This window comes from Paramisgurnus dabryanus, chromosome 23 (genome assembly GCF_030506205.2).
Source record: "Paramisgurnus dabryanus chromosome 23, PD_genome_1.1, whole genome shotgun sequence".
NCBI classification, from domain to species: Eukaryota; Metazoa; Chordata; class Actinopteri; order Cypriniformes; family Cobitidae; genus Paramisgurnus; species Paramisgurnus dabryanus.
The window spans coordinates 8474247-8487254 of NC_133359.1; the positions used below are offsets into that span (position 1 = coordinate 8474247).

A 13008-nucleotide genomic window follows, 5' to 3' on the forward strand; every position below is an offset into this window, starting at 1 on the left:
CAGTAAGTTTATAAAAACGAAAACTAAAATATAGGCTATAGGTTGGTTTCCTGGACAGGGCTAGTCACAGACCAAAATGCTTGTTTGAGATAATATCTTAACTAAAAGCAGCCTACATATCTTAAAATATATCAGTGCCATTGTTTTGTCTCAAGATGCACATAAGTTATGTTTTTAGTAAGGTATGGCCTAAAATAACTAAGGCCTAGTCCTGGCTTAACCTAAACCTGACCCTACTGTATAACTCAATTTAACTAAAATGTTTATGAATGAATAGTAGGGGTGTCACGATTCTCCAAATCCTCGATTCGATTACATTTTCAATTCTAGGGTCACGGTTTGATGCAATTCTCGTTTTTTACTTTTTTTTGTTTTTTGAAAGGGCAGTTTGCTATGCCATTTTTAGATTATACTTCTATGAAATATAATATCTGACTTTGAACCCGGAGATGCCCTGCCATGATAGTCGTGCTGTCAGTGGAAAAATATGGTACACGCACATACCTGATAAAACGAAACTTCCTGTCAGATGAACATCTGTCAGTACTTTGCATTTTAAAAACGCGCTTTTATTACCGTCAGACGAGATTGTGAGACTATACCCCAATAAGTCATGTTTAAATGCTGTTTTCATAACTCTTAAGCAATTTAAATAAGTTGTTGTGAAACTTAAACAGATCTCAGTTCAGAGAAACGACCGGTCCTGGCACAGACGCGGTTCTGCTGTGCGTGCACGCGTGCTCTGATTGAGTTCAGCTGAAGGCGAGATGCGCTTGCTGTTTTTTGATTCCCATGTAAAGAGCAGCTCGCGTGGTGTCTCCTGCATCTGTCATGCTATAATTTAACTGGCTGTAACTAGCGAAGTTAGAGGAGGTTGACTCGCAGCACTCAGTACACGTGTTTTTTTTTCGCTTGGCAAGCCGACCAGACGTGACATGGGGCGTGGCAGCATCGACAATTCCATTTTTCTAATTCGAAGTTTGAGGTTGTGATTTAATTTCGATCGATTTTGATTTAAAATACATTTGATTAGTAAAATACATCCAGAAAATACAGGAAATGTGTATATAGTATTAAAAACTGTTTAAAAATGTAAACTGATGTGTCCACTTTTTAGGGTAAACTCCCCTCCCACTTAAGCAATAGCAGGAAACTGCAGGATCTCTTAAACCTAAATAAAATTAAACTCTAATTTCTCTTTTTAAAAAAATTAGTTTTTTTACTTTATTCTGCTCAAAAACGCTCAAAAAAGGTGTGTTTCGTGCCAAGAGAGGTCACACTAAACACCGACGATGCCTAGAGAAGACATGTAGTCCTGAATTTTTTTTTTTACATATTTCCTGTATTTTCTGTTTGTATCTTAATCAAATAGATATAAAAATAAATATGGATGGACATTAAAACTTCTAAAACATTAAGTCTGGTGGTGGTGGTCTTAGACTTTTGTACAGTACTGTATGTGTATGAATGTATCTGTGTATGTGTGTCTGTGTGTTTATGTGTGCCCATATGTTTTATATGACCCTGATAAATAAGTTGGAAATTTTACTTTTGTTCCGAGGACAGAGCTTTGTTTAGCCACATGATTATTGTTTATTGTGGCCGTAAAATACACAGCTGGGAAGGAAAATGCCAAACTCCTGAATTCACACACCTCATTAAGCGCAAGCGTGCTTTGCGTGACTGAAGCCGACTAATTGTTTTCCCCGGTGGGTGCGACTGCAGTGATTGATATCTTCCACCAGAGGGGGGAGAATCAAAGATAAAACCACAGTCATCACGGAAAAATAATTCCTTGGAAGCACCGAGTCTAATTTAAAAGGATTCAATCACACCTCCCTCGCATGACAGACATTCCACTTATTGCCTGTCTAACTTTCCGATGTTGGTGCCACATCGTGCATCTGCACCCATTCGGCATACATCAACTTTCCCTTTGTGCCAACAGAATAATGCATTGGTAATGTAGCGTGCCAGACTCCGTAAGCAAATGTCTGTCAACAACTTCTTTTTGAAAGCGTGGCAACAGATCTCATTTACATTCTTGCCAAGTTATGATTAAGGCGTTTGCACGCTAGTTTACAGTCACATTTACATTGATGCATTTGGCAGACTTTTTTTCAAAGCAATGCACGGTGTAGTAAACATTTTATTAGCATGCATGTTCGCTGGGAATCAAACCCATGACCTTTGCGCTGCATCATGAATGGTGTAGCTAAAACATGGAGGAAGGTCACATTTTATGTGACCAAAACTTTGAGAATAAACACTTTGGCATCTTTTTACAGAGAAATCCAATTAATAATTCACTTTTTTCGGGATATCGAACTGACCCGGTTCTTTCCCCATCATCATTGTTTTTCCTAGTGTGCAGGTTCCCTTATTCCCTATGAACACTTCATTAGGTAAACACGTAGCGTAGGGGTATCAAATCACATATTCAGTCTCACTCCCACCTCCATATCCTGTCTCACTTTCTCGCATCTACCCCCCCACAATTCAGGAATCAGCTGAATCGTCTCTCATTCCTTGAGAGCAGGGAACCTTGACGTAATGTTTCTGTGTGTATGCAGCTCATTTGGGTCAGCTGAGGACAGATCTCTATGTCTGCCAGACGGAATACTAAAAACATTATACTCCAGTTCCTCAGGGGTAAAACTGGCAGCGGTGGTGTTTGGACCTGGAACCCACCCAGTGTGCATGAGTCCACGGGAGTGTGTTTGCCGGGGCAATGAGGGAAAGGCAGCTGCAACGTAGGAGTCAGGACACAACCCCACATAGTGCTAGCGTTCGCCGCCTGACCCTGCCGTGCTGGAAACTGTATATCTGTTTGTGCGACGGGTGAGGGAGGGTGGGTGCACAATCGGGTATTTGTTGGTCGGCCCAATGTATGAGTGCGAGTCTGCGTATACAATTGCGAGTGTGTACAGTGTCTGCTCTGAATTGAGAATTCCACCTACGTTTTTCTTTGTTTGGACCTTGGATAGCTTCTTTCTTGTCCTGGAGTGACCCGGCAAGAATTTGACCCACAAAATACTGAAGAGAGGTTGCCAGTGCGTCAGCGGTTGCTGCTCAGACAACCTTGGCATATCATGAAGGATGAAGGGTGGGGTAAATGGGTTTTGTCAAATTAGATTTCCAACTTTTCCTGGTCTTGGAACCAAATTCCTAATAAAGAACCATAGTCTACCCTACATAGGCCTTACCTTAATTATGAACAACAACAAAAAGGGAAATGGTTGCCATTACATGTATTCATTTTATCCAAGGTGACTTAGAAATGAGAGTACATGTACAATTTTGTGTGTAAGCCAACAATAAGTAGAAAAAGCAAGCCGATAACCCACACATAAGCATAACCTTTTAAAGGAGGGGTGCATGATTTTTATAAAAACCACTTTGGAAAAGGGAGTCGCGCCGAGTACCAAAACACACTTGTAGCCAATCAGCAGTAAGGGGCGTGTCTACTAACCGACATCGTTGCCTGGGTTGTGTATGTGTGGGGCGGGTTTTATCAAAAGAAGGTCCAGATTCTTTTGGGGTAGGGGCGTGTTTAGGTGATTTCAAATGTCAACATTGGCTTTCAGAGATCATGCACCCCGCCTTTAACTATAGATATAGTTTGATAGGTTAACAAGTGCTAGTACATGATCATTTAGCCTACTGCTTGGCAAATTCACATTCACTTTAAAGGTGTATTGTGTTTTAGTGGTATCTAGCAAACCAACCTCAATTTTTAAACCAATGAGAAGCTACGGTAGATGCCACAGGACAAACAAGTTGTCTGAGATAACGTTAGGACGAAACTCGATGTATACAACAGTTTGTCCATTTAGGGCTACTGTAGAAACATGGTAGCGCAACATGGTGACTTCCATTTAAGGGGACCCACTTAAAAAATGGCTCATTCCAACGTAATAAAAACACATTATTTTATTATGTTAGGGGTTTATACACCACTAAAAATAGAGTTATGTTTATTATATTGCATTTCTGTGAAGAGTTCCTACTAAAAGTTACACAATGCACCTTTAAAGAATACCATGTAGTGTTTTAAGTACTGTCATGGATGGTACATATCCATAACCTCTCCATCCATAGCATCTTTAGGTTATAATAACATTAAATATTCAAATCCATAATTTGATTTTCAAAGATTTATTATAAAAACTGATTATTTTTTCCGCAAAATGCAATAAATGCATGACAAGTTTTTTTTAATTCAATAAATCTATTGAATCAATATATGAATGTGCATTCATCTTTACCATGTTATATTCATGTAGTTGATTAGTGGTATACACTGATTAAAAAATAAACATTAATGGCATTAGTCAAAACACTTACTTTTTGTCATATTAAGAACACTGTCATTGCTGCTGTCATCCTTGGGACGTCGTCAATGAACTTTTTTTGACAGCGATCAGCTGTAAAATGGTTTGGTCTGGCTCAATTTTTGTTGACTTTGAGTAAAATAATGGAAAGTTTTTCATAAGATCTTCGGGGTCAATGTGTTAGCATGACAGAAGCTTGATGCTGTCGGGAGCCGGCATTTTTCCTTCGCCGGAGTGCCTCTCACGTAAATTATCGATTTTGATGGCTTATGTTTCTTTCCCGCCACAGAAAACCACCACAGGTTTATCAATGCCGTCAAAATTACTATTTTGATTTTGTTTGTTTGTTGATCACAAAGTAGAAGAGGAAAACTAGGATTCAGTGTGTATTCAAAGCGCCGGCATTATTGTTTACAATGCGTGGAATGGTGGCGCGCTGTGATTGGTTAAGCGGATGTATTGCATTCTGCAGAGAAGGAGGACTGGCGTTTGTCGCAGTGTGGAAAAAAGAATATCACGGCGGATATCAGATTTTGCGTAAAATTAAGAATTGTCTTTTTAATATTGACCAGATACAATACTGATTTTGGTGGTAACTATTTTTTTTAAATGGTGTTTATTGCGTTTTGAAACTCTTCATATATTGTTCATTGCTGATGTGAGCATAAAAGTTTACAAAACTTTGGATCATGGTACATATCCATAACCTTTGCATAAACATTCATAAACTATATCATCTTCAGTACTTATTCAGAGCAAAATGTCCCACTGGATTGAGTAAAAAGTTGTAGAAACTTTGAGATTTTGCATGATAAGAATGTTTATTAGACCAGCTGGTCATTTTTGGCCCTCGTAGTTGCCAGGATTGTGAATTAAAAGACGCGAGTGGGAGGCAAAGTCGTGTGCTCATTGAAAATTCGACAGGCATGTTTTGAGGGTGCACTATTGTCTTACTGTGTCTGAATGATACACTTGTCTACACACACTCCCATCAACCCCTGACCTTTTCTTTCTCTCAAAAAAGCGTATAAAGACGAAACACACACTTATTCATTTCTGTGACTGTGTGTCTCTCACCGACACCCACTCTGCATTGAACATTACACCCATAGTGTCATTTAAATGAGTCATCGAAGTGCAGTATGGTACACCGTGAGTTACCCAGCAGTCACCTGGCAAACGGCAGTCCGATCATGAGGAGAGGAGACAGTTTGTTCTATCAGTGTGTAGGGTTGTGACAGAAGGGTCTGGAACGTTCTCTGTTTGAACATGCTGTAGTTTCCAACATTCACGAGAACTGAATCACTCAACCCACACTCGCTCCATTCTGTTTTCAGCCTGTACTCTGAAAAGACCAGTCAGGTGTAGTTGATGAATAGAGTGGTAAAAAAGGAAAAGGGAGGTCGAAAGGTTCGGACGGGTTCAATTTCACAAAACAATGCCACGCCCATGCAGTGTCAAAAAGGCCTGTCTTTGTATGGCTAGCATACCCCTTAATTAACGTTGACATGTTTTTCCTGTCAAATGGATGGTGGAGGAAAGAAAAATATGTTTTTTGTTTCTCTTATAAGCATTTCAGAAATTAGATATCACATTACGCAGAGAAGTGAAAGTAAATGAAGCCACAACGTGGTTTTTTTTAAAAATTCAACTCAAATATATTTAGTTTAAATGTAGTAAAACTATGTTAATTTGATTTGATTTTGAATGAGATACTGCAAAGGCATTTGTCATCTTATAATAATAATAATAATAATAATTATTGTTATTATTATTATTATTATTATTAGAAACATTATGCACAGAAATCAAAGGAGATTATTTTTACTATTAATATTATTATTATTAATACTATTAATATGATTAATATTGATATTATTATTATTATTATTAATATTATTATTAATACTATTAACGTTATTAATATTCTTTCTTGTGGTAATATTATTATTATTATTATTATTATTATTATAAGAAACATAATATACATATATCAAATAGTGATGCACCGATGTATCGGCCGCCGATATTTATCGGCCGATATTTGATGAATTTGAAACCATCGGCAATAAGACAAGAAAGGCCGATACCGATTGTTTGTTAATTAACAGCATAAAGGCAATGAGTTGCATGTCTGTTGTTCAATTAAAATGATTTAATGTTCTGGTGTGAACTATACTTAAGCACCGCCAGAAAACCTTTGTTGAGCTGGCTCAAATGTCTTGGACAATAAAAGAAACAGACTGCACTTTAGTGGGGGAAAAGAAGTCCAACTTTTTTTGAAGTAGCAATATTTATGTTTAAAGCAATAGCACTGGCATTATTTATGTTTATCAAAGAAATCCATTATATGTAAAAAAAAAAAAATGAGTTAATGTTGTTAATACAAGAAATGCTGAATAGCAAAAACCACCTTTGAAGGTTGTCATGTTGTCTTATTATATTTGTTTTAGCTTAATTTGTGCCTCTCTTATTATGTTGGTCAGTTGAATGTTAATTAGATCCAATCCATGTTCAGTAAAAATAATTTGATGCAGAAATAAACTAGCTAATAGATCAACTGTATAGTATTGGATACAAGTGTTTAATATCGGTATCGGCCAGAAGTTGTCTGTTTAAATCGGTATCGGCCCAAAAAAATCCTATCGGTGCATCCCTAATATCAAAGGAGATTATTATTATTATTAATACTATTAATAATATTATTAATACTATTAATATTATTAATGCTATTAATATTATTAATATTGATATTATTATTATTATTGTTGTTTTAGAAACATAATGTACACAAATCAAAGGAGATTATTATTATTATTATTATTATTATTATAAGAAACAATGAACACAAATAAAAATATATTATTATTATTATTATTACCGTTATTAATATTATTAATACTATTAACGTTATTAATATTATTTGTAGTGGTATTATTATTATTATTAGTATTATAAGAAACATAATATACACAAATCATAGGAGATTATATTTTTATTATTAATACTATTAATAATATTATTAATACTATTAATATTATTAATATTGATATTATTATTATTATTATTATTATTGTTTTAGAAACATAATGTACACAAATCAAAGGAGATTATTTTTATTATTAATATTATTATTATAAGAAACAATGAACACAAATCAAAATATATTATTATTATTATTATTAATACTATTACCATTATTAATATTATTTGTAGTGGTAATATTGTTATTATTATTATTATTATTATTTTATTATTATCATCATCATTATTATATTAAAATAATGTACACAAATCAAAATAGATAATTATTATTATTATTATTATTTTTACAATTAATATTATTATTAATACTATTAATATGATTCATATTTATATTAATAGTAATAATGTTTATTATTATTATTACTATTAATATTATTAATATTATTATTGATACTATTAATAAGCTTAATATTGATATTAGTAGTAATAATGCTATTATGATTATTATAAGGAACATATTGTACACAAATAATTATTAATAATATACATGACACAGCAGTCCTACATGTAAACTGGGTTCAGCCTGCATGGTTTGCATTTCCATAAAAAAGATCCAGCTTCTTAACATTACATCTAAATGCCTCATCACCTTTTTGTCCCTGTCCTCTAGCTGTTATCCCACTGACCGACTCTGAGCACAAGCTGCTGCCTCTGCACTTTGCCGTGGACCCAGGGAGAGATTGGGACTGGGGGAGGGATGACAATGACAATGGCAAGCTGGCAAAGTAAGAAACCTCTTTTTCTCTCTCATCCTTCATGGCACCAGTATGGCAAACTTAGCCAAATCAAATTCACTTTTTAGCATAAAAAAGAAAGAAAGAAAGCCCCACAATTTGACGGATTAAGGGCTAAATCTATCTAGCAGGCTCAATATTTCACTTTTACCACTTTTATCAGTATTGCATTTTCCTTTATTGAGTCCTATGGTTAGGCTGACTTGTGTAGGATGTTTTTAAATCTGAGTAACTGTCCAGAGGTCTGCCAATTAAAGCATATAAATAATATGCTAGAGCACCACCCAACCCATGATTTACAGAAGGAAGAACAGAGTACCAAAACAAACATCTGTGCTGAAATAGCTGTAATGCGTTGGCAGTTTTTCCTTTGGTTCTGTAATAGACTGATGAATATAAACTAATTACTATCATCATTTGGTGACTAGATTTGTGGACTGACTTAGGTTTTTAGTTATATGCCTCACTTGATTTGCACCATTTCTCTGACAAGTAGGACAGGAGATGGGGTATCCAAGACCAACTTGCTTTTATCCTTCTGTAACAGGCCATTTTGACCATATCGGAGAATAAAGAGATTAACAGTTTAACAGTGTTTTATATCTTTGCTCCTAGTCTTATTCTGTCACTAGAAGCTAAACTAAACCTTCTGCACAACTACATGAATGTAACATGGATTCGAATTCCATCTGAAACAAGGGTGAGGATTCACCTACCGATGCTCTATAGTATTTTACCAAAGGTAATTACAGTATGAGTCCTGATGATCTGTTTTTTACAGGCTCCCTTGGCTCAGCCTGAGTCGCCCACTGCGTCTGCAGGAGAGGACGTACAGTCTTTGGCAGAATCAATGGATTCGGACCGGGAGTCGGTTTGCAGTAACTCCAACATGAATAGCGGCAAATCAAATAAAGAAAAGGAAAAAGACAAGCAGCGAAAAGACAAAGACAAAACTCGGGCAGACTCAGTGGCAAACAAGTTGGGCAGCTTCAGCAAGACGTTGGGTATCAAACTTAAGAAGAACATGGGTGGCTTAGGAGGACTTGTCCATGGCAAGATCAGCAAGTCCACCTCAACGAACGGACGAACGGTAGAGAACGGAGAGCACAAATCTAAGAAAAAAGACTCTAAAATACGAAAAGGCAGCAAAGAGGAGTCGGGTCAGTCGGCCAGTACTTCCTCTTCAGAGAAGACGACCAGTCCTTCTCCTACAGACCGTGCATCTGGTAGCTCACCTGTCGAGAGACAACCAGGATCAGGCAAAAACTCGGGTGACCGGACACTGGACAACTGGAAGTACAGCACAGACGTCAAACTTAGCCTGAACATCCTGAGGGCAGCCATGCAGGGTGAGCGCAAGTTTATCTTTGCTGCTTTGCTGCTCACCAGTCACAGACACCAGTTCCACGAAGAGATGATTAGCTTTTATCTGAGCAGTGCCCAAGAACGGTTTAGTGCCGAGCAGGAACAGAAGAGAAAAGCAGATGCTGAGAAGAAACCACAGACTAATGGTGTGCCACTGAAGAAGCCTGAGCAGGAAAGCGCTTTTCAAAGGGAGCGTTCGGATAGCTCTCCACCCGATAGTTGCTCACCGGTTTTGCACCCCAGCCATAATCACACGCAAGCTTTGAAGGTCCAAGAACGGGGAAGCCCAAAGCTTGCTGCTTCTCCTATCCCAATACCCATCCCAGTGTCCATTCAAGGATCCTCCATGTCTCCCATCCCTTTTTCCTCTCCTAGTAATGGTGCTAAGAGATCCGGACCAGTCCCCGTTTCAGTCCATTATAGCCATACGCCACCTATCCAGCGGCATAGTGTCATCCACCTGAGGGATGTCAACGTGCAGTCGTCCAGCTATCAGGATGGGTCCTACAAGCCGTTGGTGGGAACTCTCAAAACTTGTGCCACCTACCCTCAGCAAAACCGATCACTGTCCTCTCAGAGCTACAGCCCTGCTCGCATGTCTGGGATTCGTACCATCAATGCCATGGACTTCCCTTACAACATGCCCGGGGAACACAAGTCTCACACTTACACCAATGGCTTCAACACCGGTGATATGCGGGACTGTCTGGAGTTCGCGGATGAGGACCCGGTGCCCTATAGTTGGCTGGGGCAGGACAAAACCAAAGGGCAGAGTACCGTCTGTCCAATGTACTGCTTTCAGCAGAAACGCTGCAGGAGGGACAACTGCACCTTTTATGGTCGGCCCGAGACTGAGAACTTCTGCTCCTACTGTTATAGAGAAGAGTTGAAACGTAGGGAACGGGAGTTGAAGGTGCATCGGCCTGGATAGCCCGAATACGAGTCACCACCGATGTTTGTGTAAACAGCTGCGACGTCACCACCTTTTAGCACTTTGCAAGCGATACAAAGAACTGGCATAACATTTTCCTACTCTATTTAAGATTGGCCTCCTTGTATTCTTGTTACCTTACTCTCAATAGCAACCGAACACTGCTTTAAAATGACAGGAAGTGCAACCAGAATCAGTTTACAGCTTTGGCCAGAGTTCGTGTTATTGTCTTACGTCCAATCGAATTCAATCTTTTACTTGTTCTAGAGTAAAAGCTGTGCATTTTGCTCAGTCTGTGTTGTAAAACTCCTTGTACCTGCTGAAAGAGATGTAAAAGCATATGTCAGTCTCTATAGGAGCTTCCCAATCATCAAAGGGGTGACTCTGTTTAGAGGTCATTATAATGCAATACTTCACAGCATAGCTCAATATCAATACCATTGATTTTGCTGTGCATTGCAAATAAGTACAAAGGGAGGGAGATGCACTGTTCAGTACTGGAATTTATTTGAAAGCAATAAGTTTGCTAACAACCGCTACCCCCCTCCCCTTTTATCTATGCATTCATAACGTCAGCCATATTCTACTTTTTCCCATGTGATTTTAAGGGAAGTGGGTGGGATTAAATGAATAATTATTCTATATGTGGCATATCAAAATGTCCTTTCAGATTATTATTATTGTGGTGTATGTGTGTGTGTATAAAGTATATAGATATACAATATATACACACACAAACTGGCACATACTGGCTTTTCGTCATATGCAGCATATTGTAATATAAAGCCTTTATGTACTGTAGAAGGGTTTGCATTCCAACATGATATCAATTGAATCCTCCTATTGTAATACAGTAAGCACTTGACTTCCATTCACTCCTGCCTTTATTTGCAATGTAATTAATACGGTCATCCTTATTATCATCATAAACATTAACCGTCTTTGAGACACAACCTGAGGATATGTATGAAATGCAAACCCTTATATGCATCAGCAGTGGACTAAAGGTGGAGAGTTGAAACATTTTATGTGTCGACTGTTTACTACCTTCATCAACATTTTTTAGCACTCATGCTAACACTACCATGCTAGCTTCTCACATGCCAAAAAAGCTCCTCAGACTCATTTGATTTGTTCTCAGGAATGGTTTAACCATGCAGTTACAATTATCATTTATCACATATATAGATGCAGGGTACAAATCTATCAGTCGTTTTCTCATAAATAATATGATTAAATTATTTCAGTCATACAAGATCTTATAAATGGGGGAAGACTGCTACCTTTAAAATCAATCGCTAAAGCCTGTTGTTTACGCACAGTCGAACGCACAGCAGTGCAAAGCATAGTACAAGTGTGCTTACGTTCGATGCATGCACATTGCGACAAATTTCAATACCTCTTGTGGTCTACATACTAAATACTCCTGTACGTGCATGTGCGACCTACGTGTACAATGTATGTAAGGTTTCAAAAATCCGGAAGTGCGTTTTCAGTACCTTTCTTATTATACAAATTGGGTCACACGCGTTATAGGCGGACCCTCGCGTACACATATAAAATGGACCATATATACTTCGGCCTCAAGGTCACAATACATGACATATTTTCAGCCTTGCTACTAATCATGCGCAAAGGTTGGCAAATACTTGATACAGAGCTCGACCGCCAAATCATTAGTCTTTAATGATTGGCTCCTTTTACTAAAAGGTTGGACCCCAGCAAGGAATTTTGGATTAAATGACATCTATAGCCGTAAACACAGCCCAGACGTCTAGGCTAAAACTAGGCAAAATTTGGGCTGTTGGTGAAAAAAATGTTGACGTCTAAACGCATTGGTTGCTGTCCAGTTTAATGTTTTTATGTTATATAGCCATGTTAAAATAAAGGCTTTTTTATAATATTTTTTGAAATACGAAGAGTGCCTTGGATTCTCTTTTTCTGACACCTTGTAATTACTGTTGACTTTGCTTACATGATGGGATATCTCGCAAGTAGGGATGCTTAACGATTAATCGTGATTAATCGTTAGCAGAATAAAAGTTTTTGTTTACATCATATATGTGTGTGAACTGTGTATAATAACTTTGTATAAATAAATGTACACACATGCATGTATATGTTTTAGAAATGTTTACATGTGTATATACATTTGTATATTTATGTATAATTTATATATAAATATTAATACTTAATATATAAAACTTTTTTTCTTAAAATTATACATGAATGTGTTCATATTTATATATATATACATATTTATACACAGTTTACACACATATGTGATGTAAACAAAAACTTTTATTCTGCTAACGATTAATCGCGATTAATTGTTTAGCATCCCTACTCGCAAGTTATTTTATATGTAACCAAATTTGAATTTATTTTGGCTAAAAACTCATAGCCGGACTACATGTGACCCTGGACCACAACACCAGTCATAAGTGTAATTTTTTGGAAATTGAGATTTATACATCATCTTAATATATAAGTTTTCCAATGATGTATGGATTTGAAAATCTGAAGGTGCAAAAAATCTAAATATTAACTCAACTAATTATTAACGCCTTTAACTCATTCCCTCCCAGCCTTTTTTTTA

General features: G+C 37.1%; 1 protein-coding gene across 1 annotated transcript in view; it reads left to right on the top strand.

The window, feature by feature from the left end:
- otud7a (OTU deubiquitinase 7A) overlaps positions 1 to 11434 on the top strand; it is a 90094-nt gene extending 78660 nt beyond the window's left edge. The window contains exons 11-13 of the mRNA XM_065292090.2: positions 7990 to 8104; positions 8729 to 8813; positions 8895 to 11434. Of these exons, the coding sequence (XP_065148162.1) occupies positions 7990 to 8104; positions 8729 to 8813; positions 8895 to 10409 (1715 nt within the window). The 3' untranslated portion in view covers positions 10410 to 11434. The remainder of the gene's footprint in view (positions 1 to 7989; positions 8105 to 8728; positions 8814 to 8894) is intronic.
- Positions 11435 to 13008: the final 1574 nt, after the last annotated feature.